General features: G+C 39.2%; 1 protein-coding gene across 5 annotated transcripts in view; it reads left to right on the top strand.

The window, feature by feature from the left end:
• The window catches only part of atp2b3.L (ATPase, Ca++ transporting, plasma membrane 3 L homeolog), a 119,458-nt gene that overhangs the window by 64,057 nt on the left and 36,093 nt on the right, over window positions 1-19,308 (top strand). For all 5 annotated transcript variants that reach the window (XM_041573168.1, XM_041573166.1, XM_041573164.1 and 2 more), the window contains exons 4-7: window positions 941-1,138; window positions 8,655-8,912; window positions 10,760-10,885; window positions 13,602-13,727. In XM_041573168.1, the coding sequence (XP_041429102.1) occupies window positions 941-1,138; window positions 8,655-8,912; window positions 10,760-10,885; window positions 13,602-13,727 (708 nt within the window). The remainder of the gene's footprint in view (window positions 1-940; window positions 1,139-8,654; window positions 8,913-10,759; window positions 10,886-13,601; window positions 13,728-19,308) is intronic.

The following is a 19,308-nucleotide window of genomic DNA, read 5'->3' on the forward strand; positions in this document are numbered from 1 at the left end:
GGAATAAAGTGATCACTTATTCCTTTGCTTTCAGTGCGAAGGATTTGATCATTTTTTGTACAGCTGATTCATTAATAATGCTGAATAGAGTAACCGCCCCTCAGCAGAGGGACAACACAATGGAAGGCCGAAATACAGAAATCCTCTTGTAATTGTTACATACACGTATGGGACCTGTTATCCAGGATCCATACATTTTCTACTTGCAAATCATGTAAACATTAAATAAAACCCAATAGGCTGATTCTGCTTCCAATACGGATTAATTATATCTTAGTTGGGATCAAGTACAAGTTACTGTTTTATTATTACAGAGAAAAAGGGAAATTATTTTAAAAAATTTGGATTATTTGATTATAATGGAGTCTATGGGAGGCAGCCTTAAAGGGATACTGTCATGGGGAAAAATTTTTCAAAATGAATCCGTTAATAGTGCTGCTCCAGCTGAAAATGCACTGAAATCCATTTCTCAAAAGAGCAAACAGAGTTTTTTATATTCAATTTTGAAATCTGACATGGGGCTAGACATTTTGTCAATTTCCCAGCTGCCCCAAGTCATGTGACTTGTGCTCTGATAAACTTCAATCACTCTTTACTGCTGTACTGCAAGTTGGAGTGATATCACCTCCTCTCTTTCCCCCCCAGCAGCCAAACAAAAGAACAATGGGAAGGTAACCAGATAACAGCTCCCTAACACAAGATAACAGCTGCCTGGTAGATCTAAGAACAACACTCAATAGTAAAAACCCATGTCTCACTGAGACACATTCAGTTACATTGAGAAGGAAAAACAACAGCCTGCCAGAAAGCATTTCTCTCCTAAAGTGCAGGCACAAGTCACATGACCAGGGGCAGCTGGGAAATTGACAAAATGTCTAGCCCCATGTCAGATTTCAAAACTATTTATGTGCACTCACCTTCTTTCTGTTTTGTCTTCTAGGTTTGTCTGAAAACATAGCTGACTTTGAAAAGAGAAGGCAGATTTACGGTGTGAACTTCATACCACCCAAAAAAGCCAAAACATTCCTGCAGTTAGTCTGGGAAGCACTCCAGGACGTGACCCTTATCATTTTGGAAATTGCTGCCATTGTGTCTCTAGGCCTTTCATTCTATGCACCACCAGGAGAACAGAGCGAAAGTAAGTATCCTGGAACATGAACTAAAGCTTACAATTATTGCATAAGTTACTATAAATCTGTTGAACTAATCAGGTTATGTAGTAACAAAAGTTTATCATAGTCCAGTAGCCCATTGAAAACCCATTGAGATCTTTGGTTCTTTGTTCTTACTGTACTACACCTAGGAGGTTATTTATCATAGTCCGAATTTATCTCAATATTTTCTGCTACAAACTCTGATCAAACTTTTCCATCCTCGGGGTTTAGTAAAATTTTTAAAAGTCTGATTTTTGCATTCGGAGTTTAGTAAATAACCCCCCTAGGGTTGCCACCTTTTGGCCTGTCCAACTCCGGGCAGGGGGCGGGCCATGGCATAATGAGGGTGGGGCAGTGATGTGACGGGGCGGAGTCATGATGCCAGTGGCATGGCTGTGAGGCGGCAATTGGCCTATGACAGCATCAATCATAGGAAATCCTTCAAAAAAACAGGCTGACCGGGTCAAAACCGGACATAACTACACCATTAAAAACTACCTGCTGATTGGTTGCTATAGGTTACTAGACAGGCAAATTGAAACATTAAATAAACCCAAATAGGCTGGTTCTGCTCCGAATAAGGATTAATTATATCTTAGTTTGGATCAAGTACAAGCTGCTGTTTTATTATTACAGAGAAAAAAGGATATCATTTTTTAATATTCGGATTATTTATATAAAATGGAGTATATTAGAGACTAGTGATGGGCGAATTTCTCCCGTTTCACTTCGCTGAAAAATTCGCAAATTTTCAGCGAAATTCGCGAAACGCAAATTTTGACACCAGCGACAATTCCGACACGGGCGACAATTCAATTTTGATGCCTGCTAAAGTCAATGGGTGCCTAGAATTATCGCTTGCTTCGTAATTGTCACACGCATCAGAATTGTCGTCGGCATCAAAAAAATTTTGCTGCCGGCGAATTTTCGCGGCAATTTCGCAAATGTATTCACCGCCTGCGAAACGCGGAAATTCACAGCGAATTCGTGCCTGGCGAATAAATTCGCCCATCGCTATTAGAGACGGCCTTTCCGTAATTTGGAGCTTTCTGGATAACGCATACTATACCTGTTAGGGATGCACCGAATCCAGGATTCGCTTCGGGATTCTGCCTTTTTCAGCAGGATTTGGATTCGGCCAAATCCTTCTGCCCGGCAGAACCGAATCCGAATCCTAATTTGCATATGCAAATTAGGGTCGGGAAGGGAAATTGCGTGACATTTTGTAACAAAACCGGGAAGTAAAAAATGTTTTCCACTTCCCACCCCTAATTTTTATATGCTAATTAGGATTTGGATTCGGTATTCGGCCAAATCTTTCGCAAAGTATTCGGGGGTTCAGCCAAATCTAAAATAGTGGATTCGGTGCATCCCTAATACCTGTACTAGGAAATACTAAAAAAAAAAATTTGAATGCAGCCTCCAATAACAGCACTGACGTCAGCGATTAAAAGGCTAAACTGAATGGCCACTGAAATTGCAATTTTAGACCAGGACATTCACAGCATGAAGCGAAGATTAAACATAATGGGGTTCTGTTTTATAAGGCAAAAATATTCCCATGATTTCAATGCACTAGTTGCTATAAGGAATTCAGCCCTACCATTATTACTAATATACATACCGTGGCTGTCATGACTCATGTATCAAATTCTTCGCCCCTAAACGCTGTAATGTACTTTGACAGGCTTTCGTGTGGGAGTACCATTTTTTTTTATCCATATTTGTAAGATTTATAAAGACAACTAAATTGTTTTTCTAAAGCCTGGCGGAAAGTACGCCGTCTGAACCTGAGATCATTCGCATTAAAAGTGAAACACTCAATAATCATTTCTCTTGAAATAGCTGTCACGGGTAGATCTGGTGCCCCCTTGCCTTGCTAGATATTAAAAAAAAAAAGCAGAGGTATTCGAGATAAATCAGAATTCATTGTTTCAAATAATAATACCCAATGACTCAAGTGATGGGATGGAAAGAACGGCTCCGTTTGAAATACATATTGTTTTTAAATGTACGTTTTCGGAATAGTGAATAATTTACTACTGATTTGTTTAGAATGAGTCAAGCGTGGATGGAGAAACTTCTTTTATCATGAAACAAATTATAAGCCATTCACCAGAAGGTGATTCACTCTTTACTTTGTGCTTTGAATATTTAATGCATTTTAACCAGAACCAACCCAAATTGATGGCTCTATAAAAAAAAAACGCAGGCGTGGAATCTGTTATATGTCTACTTGGGGGCAGATTTATTAAGGGTCACATTGTAAATTCAAATTCAAATTTTCGAGTTAAATTTTTGATCAAAACTCACACATTCGAGTTGGGAATAATCCAAACTCAAATTCGAATTTCGATATTTATGGGCCCTGGAAAAAAACTCAAATTGGACTATTCGCCACCTAAAACCTGCCGAGTTCATGTAGAAGTCAATGCAGAGGTCCAGTGACCCATTTGAAGGTGTTAATAGCCTTGGTGACAATCGAGTTTTTTTCGGAGTTTAGTTGAATTCGATTCACGTTTTCGGGTCGGTAATATTCGTTCATGTTTTAGACGTTGAAGTTTTTTCTTAAAGGGCATGTAAAAAAATAAAATCACATTTTTACTTTCTTTAATCAAAAAGAAACCTATCTCCAATATACTTTAATTAAAAAATGTGTACAGTTTTTATAAGAAACCTGACTGTATGCAGTGAAATTCTCCCTTCATTTACTGCTATGGATAGGAATTGTCAGATCCCAGTCCCTAACTGCTCTGCAGGGAAACAATCATACTTATGAACAGCAGGGGGAGCCATGCAGAACTCAAGCAGCTTTGTTTGTTTCCCTGTAGAGCAGTTGATGACTGTGTAGAGATTTGTATTGGATTTTATTTTTTCCTTTACATCACCTTTACTGTTTCCAACTCCAGCTGCAGGGACAAAGATCATGGAGTGAGATTTAAACAGATAAACTGGGATTCTATTTGGAGGATTATTTTGCTGCAGCTACTGGTTCTGCAAAGTTGGAGAACGTTTGTATTAAACAATAAAAAAACTATAAAACCACATTAAATTACACAACAACACAGGATCCAGTGCAGTCTGCATATTCTGATTATTAATCAGTCTTGCTGTATCGGCTTCTGTCAGATATTATTTGACTTGTGCTGTTTTGATAATTGATGACGATCCCTAAGCAGCCCAGACCACACTGAGCATGTGCGTAGTCTTGGTCTTGCAAAGATGTTTAACAAAGTTACAAGATGGTGACCACCTGTGGCCAACTTTGAAAGCATAAATCATTTGTTTAATTTGGCTTGTGGTGCAGTAAGTTCATGTTTATGTTTAGTATACAAAATACAGCATTTCTAGCCTTATTCTATTTTAGACTTTACTTCCCCTTTAAATAACCTCCAATTTGAGTTGTGAGTACATTCAAATTTACACATAAACTCGGAATTTCGACCTTTGATAAATCTGCCCCTTGATGTTAACAACGGTAACTTCAATCCACATTCATGCCAAAATGATCTTTTTCAGTGGGTAAATGTTTTTAGTAGCCCTCAGGAATGATCTTCTATATTATGGAAATCACCATTGTCCGTAAGGTCCCCAGGTCCCAACCTTCCAATATCTCTACTTTCTCTGGTCTTCTACAATATACAATACAATTTTTCTCTATGAAGACATCAAGAGTCTGCTATCCACATGAAGTCCTAAGGCCCTTTCATTGCAGTTTGAATTTTGAGATGAGTAATCTCTAATTATGTCCCTTTCTTCACTATGCCTTTATAGGTAATGAGTTATGTACTCCAGTCTTCCACTATTTCTACAAACTTGGGTACTGATAGAACTTAGTTCAGTTTTAGACTGGCCTCTATCTCTTATTTTCTCAAATTTGCTTTCATCTGGTATGGTACCTCTGGATTGGAGGAAAGCTGACGGAATTCTTATATTTAAAAAGAGATTACTGTCTCAGTCTGGCAATTATAGGCCAGTAAATTTGACATCCGTGGTGGGAAAATTATTTGAGAATTGTTAAGGGATTACATTCAAAATTATGTTCTGGAGAATGACATAATGAGCAGTAATCAGCATGGCTTTATGAAGGATAGGAGTCAGACAAATTTGATTGCTTTATATGGTTAGATTAGAAAGAAGCTGGACAGAAAGGGTTTAAATGATCTGTTTGGATTTTGCCAAAGCATTTGATACATCGCCCCACAAATGACTACTTTCTACACTAAGGTCTGTTGGTATTAGTAATGTTGTTTGTACATGGATAACTGGCTACAGGATCGGGTACAGAGGGTGGTTGTTAACGGTACATTCTCTACTTGAAGTAAGGTTCCTAGTGGGGTTCTGCAGAGTTCAAACTTTTATTCAACTTATTCATTAATGTCTTAGGGGAGGGTATTGTAAGCAAAGCACAGTATTAGTGTTTGCAGCCCAATTAAATCCAATCAGGAAGTTGCTTCCTTGCTGTAGAATCTTCACAAACTGTCAATCCGGGTGACTAAGTGGCAGATCTTGATAAATGTAAAGTCATGCACCTGGGATGAAAAAATAGTTTTGATCTCCAGCATCAAACGAGATATTATTGAATTAGAGAGGGTCCAGTGAAGGGCAACTAAGCTGGTAAAAGGTATGGAAAATCTAAGCTATGAGGAAAGACTCGCCAAGTTGGGGTTGTTCACATTGGGAAAGGGGTACTTTTGGCATATATATGATAACTATGTATAAATATATAAGGGGGCCATATTATAATCTCTTTAATGCTTTATTTACCAGTAGGTCTTCCAGCTGACACAAGGGCACTCATTCTGGTTAGATGATGGGAGGGGTTCCATCTAAATATTCGGAAAGAATTTTCCCCCTCTAAGGCAAATTGGAGGTTTTTTTTTTGCCTTCCTCTGGATCAACTAGCAGTTAGGCAGGTTTTATATAGACATAAAAGGTTGAGCTTGATGGGCGTGTATCTTTTATCAACCTACTTACTGTGTTACGTAAGAAGAAACAAAATGTATGTACCAAAATGATAAGTCCCAAACAGATTCCTACAGAAGCAGTATTCATACAAGAGGGCACAACTTCTGACAGCTACAACCAATTGCGGCAGATTTCAAAAATAAAACCTATCCCTTTGCCAAAAACCTGGTGGTTTATTAATGAAACAGTTGGCATCCCAGCATGCCACACGGAAGCAGAAGCATTTGAGCACAGGTTGAACAATTGGATAGCTACATGCACAGCAGCACAGCATTGCAAGCTATATACCTCCATGCATTTTGTGAGCAAAATAAACATTTTTAAAAAGAATTTACTGCAAGACAGTGATTGCAAATTGGAGAATGTGCCTAGTATATTTGTGGTTTGGATCTAACAGATAGTAGACAGCTATGTACCTGTTAAAAACCAAGAAAAAAAACACGATCTTTCAAGTTAATGAGGTGTCAGGTTTGTGAATTTGAATTAGCAAGTGCAGAAACATTTTGTACTAAACAAAGTAGCCTTATTATGCAAAGCTTATTATTATCACCAGTAGGGTAGGGGGAAGCAAATGGAAAGTGGAAGGAAATGTGTGTGCTATTAGCAATTTGAAAGAGAAAGACTCTGTGAAAGGTGCTTTTTTGTCAAAAATAAAATAATGGAAGATGACACACCAGTTAAATTAGCATAGGTAAGAGAATAAAGCCCTTCCAGGCCCTGATATAACAATAAAAATGTATTGATGATGCCAATTATTTCCTGCAAAGCTCTGAAATCTGTACAAAAACCTAACTTCGACACCAACCTATGTTTCCTCACTATGTCTTCCTCACAATCACACAAACCAATGTTTCCTCTCTAGGGTGGAAATTCACTAAGGTGCGAAGTGGTGAACGCTGGCGAAAATTCGCCAGTGTTCAGTAAGTTCGATACTTCGCCTATTTACTAATGGGCGCTGGTGAAAATACGCTAGCGAAGGAGATAGACTATAGCGCAACTTCGCACTCTAACGCCAGGCGAATTTTCGCCAGGGCTAAAGATCGTTACTAGGCAAATTCACTAAGAAGTCGATTTAACTGAACACCAGACTTGCCTTCGCCAGCTTAGACCTGGCGAAGTGCAATAGAGTAGATAGGACAAAAAAAATAAAAATGTCAAATTGTTTCTAAGTCCCAAAAAAACTCTGGCGTCTTTTCATGGGTGATAGGCTGCAAAAGGACGAAAAATGTTTTTTTGGGTACCCTGCTTCCCCCCTACTTTTCATAACACATGGCACATAAACTATACTCTGGGCACCTGTGTAAGGCAATAAAACATCACTATTTGCATTTATTAAGGTTCCCTGGGCTTGTGTAGTTTTATGTATTTCCTGTAACATACAGTATACGTCCATTGAAACTTTAAGTTCCCGCTGTATGCAAATTCTCCTTCGCTAGCGCAACTTCACTTTGCCTGGTGAATTTTCACTAACACAACCATGCTACCTTTCGCTGAGCTGAGCACAACTTTGCATTTTAGTGAATTTGTGGATTGTTGGTGAAAATTCACCAGGTGAAGTGCGACAAAGCCAACTCCGCAGGTTAGTGAATTTGCCCCTGGGTCTTTCTTGCAAGCACACAAACCAATGTTTCCTCTCTTTCTTGCAAGCACACAAACCAATGTTTCCTCTCTTTCTTGCAAACACACAACCCAATGTTTCCTCTCTTTCTTGCAAGCACACAAAATTCTTGCAAACACACAAACCAATGTTTCCTCTCTTTCTTGCAAGCACACAACCCAATGTTTCCTCTCTTTCTTGCAAGCACACAACCCAATGTTTCCTCTCTTTCTTGCAAGCACACAACCCAATGTTTCCTCTCTTTCTTGCAAGCACACAACCCGATGTTTCCTTGCTGGGCCTTCCTCGCAAGCACACTAATCATTGTTTCCTCGCAGGCACAGCAACAAATGCTTTTATGCCTGCAGATATCTGCACATAAGCATTGGTATTGCAAATACTGAACTTAACAATAATTGGGAGGAATTCTGTGGGCAATCAGTTAGTGAAGTGTTCTGTAGGTCCTTTTAATTACATTCCCCCTTAAAAGTTCAATCTCTTCCCTCTCACTTTTCTGTTTCACTGTCAAACTTTATTTAAAAAAAAATATTTTGTAAATTTATTACACAATTTTTCAACATCCCATCTTGGCTTTTACTACAGGAAGGTTAAAAAGCGGAATTTTAATTGTTTGCTATGGCTGAAATCCTACAAATTATAAGAGGAAATCAATGTTTGATGTTATTTCAATTACTAAATAAGTTTGGAAAAGATTTGTAAATCAGTAACTATACTCTACCTTTACTACTATAGGCAGTTCTAGAAAAGGAGTGTAAGTACCCATGTTGGTCTTGTTTATAAGATTACGCATTTACCTAGATGTATTAATCAAATTCTTTCAACTGATTAATGGAATCCGATCACTTTTTAGATTCAACTATACTTAAGAGGCATTAATATCCTATATGACTGGGTTCTTTTCCCTTTTTTTGCAGATTGTGGAAATGTATCAGGTGGAGGGCACGATGAAGGGGAAGCAGAGGCTGGGTGGATTGAGGGAGCGGCCATTTTGCTGTCTGTCATTTGCGTGGTTTTGGTCACTGCCTTCAATGACTGGAGTAAGGAAAAACAGTTCCGTGGTCTGCAAAGTCGCATTGAGCAAGAACAAAGATTCTCCGTCATCAGAAATGCACAAGTCGTACAGATTCCTGTGGCTGAGCTCATTGTGGGAGACATCGCCCAAATCAAGTATGGTGAGGGCTTCCAAATAAGAAACAGGACCAATTTATTTACTCCACCCTGGTGATTTTTGCAGAAAGTGACACTGTAACAAATCATAGTGTCTTAGGTGGCCGGCTGAGTGTTTCCTCCAATGGAGAAAGTGTAATTCCAATAACTTCAACTGAGTCTGTGGAGAGACTGTCTTGGAGACCAGAAATTCTATTTAATTTAGCTAAAATTTTGAATAGATTAGGGAGACTAATAAGTGGTTTTGTTAAAGTGAGGTTGATATCATCTGCATACATATTTGATTTGTAAACCTGATGCAGCTTTTCATAACCTGTAATATTAATGGTATCATGGATTAAGTGAGCATGTAACGGCAATAAGGGCCATCCTTGACAGGTACCCCTTGCAATAGAGATATCAGATAATTGATGGCCTATGATTTTTATATCAAAGGTCATCCAAAAAGGAACCAGTGATATTATTTACAAGTATATAAAATAAATAAGGCCAGGATCTAAATTACTTAACTATTACTTAACTTGTTCACTTTGTTCACACACATTTCCACTCACTGATCCTACAGCTATATCTAGAATTCCTACCCCCAATCAAGACAGGACTGCTGCTTGCCAGAAAGGAAATAGAAATTTTAGGTCTAAATATCATTTTGCTAAGACAGCTTCAGTTGTATGTATGATGCCAGGCTGTAGGTGTTAGAAAACAGTGCTATTTGGGTGGGCGAACATGATTTTAATAGTTTTGGAGTCTAATGAAAGCTTCTTGTCACTCACAAATGTTGATGGCTGTTACGAAAACCTCTTCAAAACTGTCAACCACTTGATTTGCTTCCATTATGAAGCGTGACTTTACAAAGTACAGCAGCTTTCTCTGCTTCGTAAGAATATTTTGCAGAGGTTCATGTATTTCAGTTTCAAAATGCCAACTGGACTAGTCATGTGTTATCTAAGTCCGCTTCTGCAGACAGTGGGATGGTGGATTGGTAAGATTTAATTTTACCAAAAAAAAATAAGCAATAAGGAAAGAAAAATTATATTTGCTTTTGTAGTTAAAGGTGTGGGGTTCATTTATGATTGGGTGTGGAAAAATGGGAACAGAATTGTGGCCTTTAAACCACTATACAGAATATACTAGTGTCTACTTGAACACGCTCTACTTTGCTAGTTGTGCCTACCTTGGTGTATGAGGAGCACGGTGGAGCACACTCAGGTGCAAGGAAGCCCCCTACTGCCATAACATCTGCCTTAAAGGAAAACTATATACCCAAAATGAATACTTAAGCAACAGATAGTTTATATCAAATTGAATGACATATTAAAGAATCTTACCAAACTGGAATATATATTTACATAAATATTGCCCTTTTACATCTATTGCCTTGAACCACCATTTTGTGACTCTATCTGTGCTGCCTCAGAGATCACCTGACAGAAATACTACAACTCTGTCTGTTAATTGGCTCATGTGACCTTACATGTGGTTTGTATGTGTGCACAGTGAATCTTACGATCTCAGGGGGCGGCCCTTATTTTTTAAAATGGCAATTTTCTATTTATGATTACCCAATGGCACATACTACAAAAAAAGTATATCATTATGATAATGGTTCATTTACATGAAGCAGGGTTTTACACATGAGCTGTTTTACTCAGTATCTTTTAATAGAGACCTACATTGTTTGGGGGGTATAGTTTTCCTTTAACTAACTGCCTCCAGCACCATCACAAATGGACTGATAAGGCTGGATTCACCAGTGTTCCATATTTACATCTCAGAGATGCGTGAAGTTGCATTGTACTGATTTCTTTTGTAAAGAAAATAATTACAGTAATCAATATCTCTGACGTTCTAGGCGACCTGCTGCCCGCAGATGGAGTTTTGATCCAGGGAAATGATCTTAAAATTGACGAAAGCTCTCTGACGGGAGAATCAGACCACGTACGCAAGTCCGTGGAGAAAGACCCAATGCTGCTTTCTGGTGAGGATTTTGTGGATCAAGTTAAAATACATTTCCAATCACAAACTGGAATAGGGGAGCTCATGAAAAAATCATCACGATATCTGGCAGTGCTGCCTTAAAAATTCATAGGGTAGAGTTTAATGTATTGGTTTTACATCCTACAGAAGTGCCCTTTCACAGATAGTAAGGAATACATAAATGAATGTTCCTTTCTCAAGCATGCATCTTCTACATCTTCTTCTGCATAACAACACACCTCTTTCTAGCTTGTGGCCCAAGAACGGGCACCTCGGTCAGCATGGCCCATATGTTTTTTTCCTGATGTCCTGCTGACCCACTCCGACCCTGCATTTAATGTTTTATAACAATGTCTAAGAGTGTTTTAATCACTCTCCAAAATTGTCACCGGAAATCGAAATCATTGTAAATATATGATGCAAAGTACTCCATTATCATTACATATCCCCTAATACCAAACTCCACTATATTTTTAACATGAATGGTATAAAAAAAAAATTCCAATCCCCCCACCGCCTTGTATTTCAAAACAGAGTCATTGATTGAATGTTTTGATTTCATGATTAAAATATAATGAGTCTGTAAGGTGACTGATGCATTCTTTGTTTGACTGTTTAATATGGTCCCAAGGAATGAACCAATTCGATTATTACATTTCAAGGGTGATGTTGACAAAAGTTTCGCAAAATTCTGTGTATTTTTTCCTGTGGTGCTCAATCTGGAAACCTTGCTGCGAACCTTGGTTGCAATCATCCATGGAATGTAGAAAATCAGATGGCACACACTCCAGCAATCGTGCTAAATATTTGCAGTTTATTGAGATCTCCACGCAACGTTTCAAGGTACAACATCCTTTCTCAAGGACTTGTACCTCGAAACGTTGTGTGGAGATCTCCATAAACTGCAAATATTTAGCACGATTGCTGGACTGTGTGCCATCTGATTTTCTACATTCCATTGACAAAAGTATCAACCGGATTGGGCGACTAATCTGAATGGTCCTAGGGCTTATTTATTATCCAATGTAAATTCTTATGCAAGATTGAAATAATAACTCAGCAGTCCCTACTGACTGGCATTAGTTCAATCATGATAAACTGGGTTACTTCCTAGTGATGGCTATGGAAAGCTACCCATAATGCTTGTTTTAAGAGGCAAGGATGATGCCTAATGTGCATAAGGACCTATTATACAGCTAAAATATTTGGAAGACACTATAAATAAGCTCTTGACCTAGCACATGGCAGGAAAACTGTGCCATATGAGACACAGACGGAGACACAGGGGACTATAAATCCATATGCAACAACAGATCACAGGGGGAAATTACTTAGAAATATGGACCAAAAGAAGGGTTTATAAAGGTCAGTGTTATGCAGAACCCCATAGTATGTCCCTTGCTATGTCATGCAGCGTCCCATGGTGCTTGCACCTGTTTTACCTGCATGGCCAATGGTACAAGTCTTAAACTCATTCCAATTGAGGTTATACTTTAGATCTCTCTCCATTGAAATGTAATAAATTCAACCCATTTGTGAATAGTAAAGTTACTGCCTTAAACGCTACAAATGATAAATACAACACACAAGGCCCCATTTCCTATTGGAGGAAGCAGCTCCATAACACTATAAATGAAATGATAAAGGAGAACTAAACCCTGTACTGACCCCCACTTGTTATTTTTGGGGGGGTGCTTCCCCTTAAAGTTTACAACCATTAAACCAATTAAAATGAATGAGGTAGCAGGCACAAGAAAAGCTTTACTGATTTATCAGTGAGGTCCACCATGTATAAGATGGGGTGGCATTTTTATTAAAATGGGCAATCCTTAATTTCCATTGAGTCTTCCGAATTTCGAATGAATCTTGATAACTCAAATTGCAAATTAGCTTGAAATCTGAAAATCAAATTCCCATTGTCTTCTACATGAACTTTTAGAAGGCTAATTTCTTTATTCAGGTTTGCAAGTTCTTTGCATTACAGTTTCGAAAACTTTAATTCATGATTTTTGAATGTTGCTAAATATACATATAAGTCCAGGTATGGGACCTGTTATCCAGAATGCTTGGGACTTGGGGTTTCCCAGATAATGGCTCTTTACATAATTTGGATCTTCATACCTTAAGTCTACTAGAAAATCATGTAAACATTAAATAAACCCAATAGGCTGGTTTTGCTTCCAATAAGGATTAATTATATCTCCGTTTGGATCAAGTACAAGCCACTGTTTTATTATTACAGAGAAAAAGGAAACAATTTGGATTATTTGGATAAAATTCGTAATTTCCGTAATTTGCAACTTTCTGGATAATGGTTTCTAGATAAGCGATCCCATACCTGTATGATCAGAGTATAGTCATAATATCAGAGAATGTTTCTTAATGATATAATATTTATTTTAATGCTCTGCCAGTTCATAAAACTTCCTTTATAAAACAACACTATTGTTTTCTGTTCCTTTCTTCTCCCCCCCCTTTCCACAAAGTGCACATTTTTAGAATATCAACACAGTAGGACCTGTCAGAATTAGTCATCTGTTGGGTATGATGATGGTTTCCTACAGCTAGGCACAGTTTGGATGGCCCAATAAACAGGTTGGGAAACCACAGTGTTGGGGAAAGGGAGGTGCTCCCATCCGCTTCATGATGATTAGGAGAAGCAGTTCAAGATGTCCTGCTGGCTAATGGATTTTCTCTCTAACATGTTTGCTTGGCAGGTACCCATGTCATGGAGGGTTCTGGCAGAATGGTGGTGACAGCAATTGGTGTAAATTCACAAACTGGAATCATATTCACCTTGCTCGGAGCCGGTGGAGAGGAGGAGGAAAAGAAAGACAAGAAAGGTAAGCGCCCCCTTAGTCTTTATTGAGCATGACTCTATCCATAATAAAACAAGCATTTTTCTTCTTTCTATCATGGCTTGTGCCTGCCTGATCCTTTCCAGCTTAGCCGAGGCCGTGAGATCAAATATATTTCTGACATGTGAAACATAATGTTCCGATACTGTACTCACACTGACCTTTGTCTGTTGCAGACTGTGAATGGTGAAAACAAAAACATTGTGTCCTAAAAATCCCTATCACAAGTGACGTGGAAATTTTTCATATTTCGCCATATGGCCGCCACCGATGCGGGATAAGCGTCTTTACGACCGACCTTTGCACAGCCGCCCGAGCATTCCGATTCCCATCCGATTTGTGTTCATCAGGCATGACTGCAGCATGCCGGGTGTGGCGCCGGTTGGGATTGAGGAATACGGGCCACTGAACAAAGGTGTACTTTTACAAGTTCAGTACAAGCCATGATAAAATCACTGTGTCTGTGTATATGTATATTACCGGGGGAAGTGCCTTTTGTCCTGCTGTCTTTTGTTTGCCTAGGGAAGTCTACCTTTCCCCCCCCCTCTTCTATGGACATGTGTCTGTGTGCTGGTTCCACCAATTGATTCATAGCATAACATGCTCATTGATTGGATATATTGTAAGACCACCTTTTGCCTTGGTGTTTAATAAACCACTGGCCATTGTAGAAGGAGGCAGAATACTGGACCCCAGCTGAGAACGACTGCTGTGACGTTATTTCCGGGGGATTGCGCAACATCACCACACGATACATCAAGGTTTCCGGATCGATTGTCCATTAAGACGAAAGATCATTTTTATACGATAACACAAGAAAGTAGCAAAAATGCATGAACTGAAAATTGCTGTTAGTGGCTTATGTCCCTAGCTAGATGCACTCGAGTAAATTCACCAAGATGATTTGTAGGCAGTCCTGCTGGCCCAATACTGCCTTGTGGTAGGTTGTAAGAACAGGACTCCATTGCAACAAGCACCCACCGGATGTCCCTACGCTATGGGTAGATGGAAGGATAGAGGACACTCATGGTGCTCATAAATATGCAAAAACACATGCATAGCTGTATCTGGGAGCTCACCATGGGCAAATGTGCAAAGTCATGGGAGTTTGTACCTGGTTTTTGAACTTTGAACCCACCCCACAGTGTGTAAATAACCCCTACCTAGTTACCTAGTTAAGTGAATGAACGGCAGCTATGTTAAAGGATATTTTGATCAAAGTAGTCTTCTCCTTGCAGTGGCATAACTAGATATTACTGGGCCCCACAGCAATTTATTTTTCAGGCCCCCAAAATGTCTAGATGAATTAGGTCCTCGTGGGACCCCTATCCCTCATGGGCCCCCCTGCAGCAGCAGGGTCTGCTTCCTCTATAGCAAGGGTCCCCAAACTTTTTTTACTCGTGAGCCACATTTAAATGTAAAAAAGAGTTGGAGAGCAACACAAGCATGGAAAAGTCCATGGGGATGTCAAATAAGGGCGCTGGTATTGGCTGTTTGGTAGCCCCTATGTGGACTGGTAGCCTACAGGAAGCTCTGCTTGGCAGTACATCTGGTTTTTATACAACCAAAACTTGCTTTTAAGTCTGGAATTCAAAAATTATCACCCACTTCGATGCCACTGGGAGCAGCATCAAAGGGGTTGGTGAGCAACATGTTGCTCGCGAGCTACTGGTTGGGGACCACTGCTCTATAGTTACACCCCTGTCTCCTTGTATAGTGTATATAGAGACTAGAGAAGAAAACGTTGCAATGGTAACGATGATGCAAATGTCATTTGGGCTCCTTTGAGCTTTGCATCACACTAACTCTCTGGGGTTTATCCATTCAAAGTACCCTGTGTCGCCTGCTTTCCTTACTAAAAAGCTTTTGTTTGCGTGAAATCCCTTCTTTGGCTTCATATGCGTTGATCAGATAACCCTACTGTCACTGGACACATGTAAGTTCATTATCCAGGCAGATCTTCAGTGGAAAATGTTTATTTTTATTTTTTAAGCAAATGCAGAAAACATGTATGTGCAAAGGTGCAGTATACACTTTCACCAGCAGTAACCCTGCAAGCAAACACCTGACACTCCAAAACTACCTCTCACAAGGGTTTAACACAAACTCCAAATGAATTCAGTCTGCAGTCTTTTATAGCTTCCAGACCACTCTATGCTGTCACCAGGTGATCAGCATCTACCCTATAAATATCCATTAAGAGAGGCTGCCCTCCCCTTTAGGAAGTAGTTTCGCTGGGAGCTCTAGGTAAGTGCTTCATGAAACAATTGTACAATCACTTGCACGATTATATATAAAAGTAAAGCTTTCCATGCACACGCTTTTGTATTCACATGTAGCCAACACAGTTTTCAATATACAATTGTTTTAGCACCATTTAAATATACTCTCCGCACATTTACATACATTCTACACATAGCTATCTACACGGATTACTGGCCAACAACTTAAAAAACTAAATTCACCCCATTACACTACACTGAGGAGTAGGGTTGCCACCTGTTTGGTTTTGACCCGAACAGTTCGGTTTTTGTAAGGCCTGTTTGGGTCTGAACTTTGGTTTTCAGCCATATGAAACCCGAACAATAATCTGGCCAATACTCTACATGAAAAGCATTTAAATACTAAGATACTCACCTTTCTTATTATTACAGAGACAAAAAAAGCAAATCAATCAAAACTAAGAATTTTTTTTTTCTAAATTAGCATTGCTGTATTTCAGAGCTTTCTGGATAATGGATTTCTGTATAATAGATCTCATACCTGTAATTAAAAGATTAGGCTTAATCATCTAACTGAATATAAGCTTGCCACCTGTGTGGTTTTGAACTGGGCATCAACACTTGAAAATATTGGATTAACCTTGCCCTGGTGTCAAAACTCCACCAACATCATTGTGCCCACCTCTGATGTCATCATGCCTGTTCCTACATCACTGCCTCACCCCCGATTAGGGTTGCCACCTGGCCGGTAAAAATGATGGTTGATCCCAATGTTGTTAATAGGGAAAAAAGATAAATATATAGGAAGGTTGGTATTTTTTTCCAGAAAAGGTGGCAACCCTACCACCGATATCTGCCCTGCCCCCCATTTTCGGGTTTAACCATCAGCAAAGGTGGCAACCCTACTGAGGAGCCACTACAAGGGGTGAATCTGTTTTTACTCATACTACCTCTGTGAGTGAAGTGGGGCTTGTTATGGCTGTTGGCCTCTAGAATGGATATGTGGATTGAGGAAAAAGCAAGAACTGGGGACATGGGTAGGAAAGGTATTGGTGAAACAGACTAATCATTTTTAGGCAAATAGACAAGGCTGGAAGGTAGGTATATAGACTATAGTAGGAAGGACTCTTCTAAGCAAGGTAGACACTGTTGAAGGAAAAAGAAATCTGGCGTTTGTCCAACAGGAGTTTGTGTACATAGATGAACCTATGAACATCAACACTGAAGCTGGCCTCCCAACATTACATGTCCATGGTCTCATTAGAAAATTACAATTGCTTCTGGCAGCATGTATTTGTGGATGAACACATTATTTTGCTCTTAGTTAAGGAGCAGTTGTAAATTTTCACAGACGTATAAATAATGGCAGCTCCATCTGTATACTATAAAAATTAGCTTAGCCTTATTACCTGAACATACATCTGTAGAAGCAAGCCACTTCTATTTGATCTAAACTATTTTGCTTTTTCTTTCAAAATGGACAAATAATGTTACTTCTATTGCATCCTGGGGAGTCGCAGAAAATGTCTATCCCATGAGAGAGAGAGAAATCTGTTGTTCTTCTTAATGATCCACATAGACCACTTTTAGTCCATTAGCAGATTATTGTTTTTTTTTCTTTTTCAAAAAGTATGAGTTTTATGTGAAAAATTAAGATACTGAAATGCAGCAACCCCTGCTGGTGAGCACCGAGACCAAACAGTATTTTCTTCTAAGTCCACAAAAACAACTCTCTACCATAAGCCTTTGAACAATGGCCAACTTGTAGACATATGGTTTCCCCATTATAGTGACAGAATTGACTACATTTGTCCACATCCCCAATCTGCCAGATATTGACTTTATCTGCTCAGGCCACTACTTGCCATTGAAAATTCTTTATTTCTAAAGGCCATGCCCCATTTTAACAGAGATCCCCAACCCAAACGAGGTGGGCTTTACCAATGTTATACTTAATACCAATTTATCAATTGGATGAACTAAGAAAAAGATAGCAATAACTATGCCAAATGTATGCAGTTTTACTCTGGATATTTCTAGAATTGTTCCTTACTGTAACGTAAGTTATCCCAAAACCCAGAGCAAACCCCAAGGTCCTGGCTCACACTTCTGCCTATAGCAGCTGCCTTTGGCTTAGGGAGGAGCCCTCCGCTACTTAGATGCCGCCACTACTTAGCATGAGAGGACCAAGGGGGAAGCTCTGGCCAGGCAAGGGAACCGCAACATATACAGAAAGGACGGGGAACAAGGAGGAAGGGACAGGCAATTAGTCAATACTAAACAGAAAAAATTATACCAAATCAGGAAGCAGAAGCATAGTTGAGGTCATCGGCCTAAGTCGAACCAAATATATTCAAGATTGTGTAAAATTCAATGTTAAGCTGCCACTCCACAGCAGTTCATTGATGTCCAGTCTGATGGACAGAAACAGATTTATTATGCCGTGTAAAAAACGGTGGAATTGTTTGCCAGGTTTCCCTGTGTAATAAAAATGGCATAATATTTTTACGTGTTTTTTCTTGGCACGACTTCCGCTGGGAATTATTTACAAGGTGTGAAGCAGTGCAGAATAACGGCGGCACATCTGGAGCTGGAAAGGTGTAAAATACAACAACCCTTGATACATTTGCCATTTATTTTACACAGCTTTTTACACCATTTTTTTGGCAAATTTCATTTTACACAGCATAATAAATAAGCACCCCTGAGTGGGATTTGGGGTGATTGTTAATTAATTTAATTAATACCCCAGGAACCTTATTCCAGCTGTTGCAGGCCTACAATCCTTTTATTTGCCCATATTGAGTCCTGGGAATTATGGTTCTACAAATGCCAGCCTTTCAACGTTGCCATTCTCTATATTAAGCATTTTCATAATTGGGTCAAGAGGAGATTTGGGTTTTTTTTGTATACAACTGGCAAAGCATAAATACTTTTATTTTTGGTTAATCATCCTACATGCAATGAAATGTAATTCTTTTTCATAAAAGTGCACTCGTTTGGTTACTGCACGTATTTTATTGCTGAGAGCAATGTAAAATGAATGTAAAAATACATATGTATATATATATTTATACAGTACATAATGTATGTTAGTGATGTGCGGGTTGGGTTTTTCCCGACCCACACCCGCCCGATATCTGCCCACCCGCTCCTACCCAAGCCCGACTTCTGGGTTTCTTTTATATACCCCCTGACGATGACGTCACAAAAGGAGTGGGGCAGCTATAAAACTGAAACCCGGAAGTCGGCAGTGTAAGGTGGCGGGCGGAGAGAGTCCCCTACCTGCAAATGGGGGTGCAAGGTCCATATATCACTAATATATGTATATATTATGTAATTAT

The sequence above is a fragment of the Xenopus laevis genome, chromosome 8L (genome assembly GCF_017654675.1).
Source record: "Xenopus laevis strain J_2021 chromosome 8L, Xenopus_laevis_v10.1, whole genome shotgun sequence".
In the NCBI taxonomy this organism is placed as follows: domain Eukaryota; kingdom Metazoa; phylum Chordata; class Amphibia; order Anura; family Pipidae; genus Xenopus; species Xenopus laevis.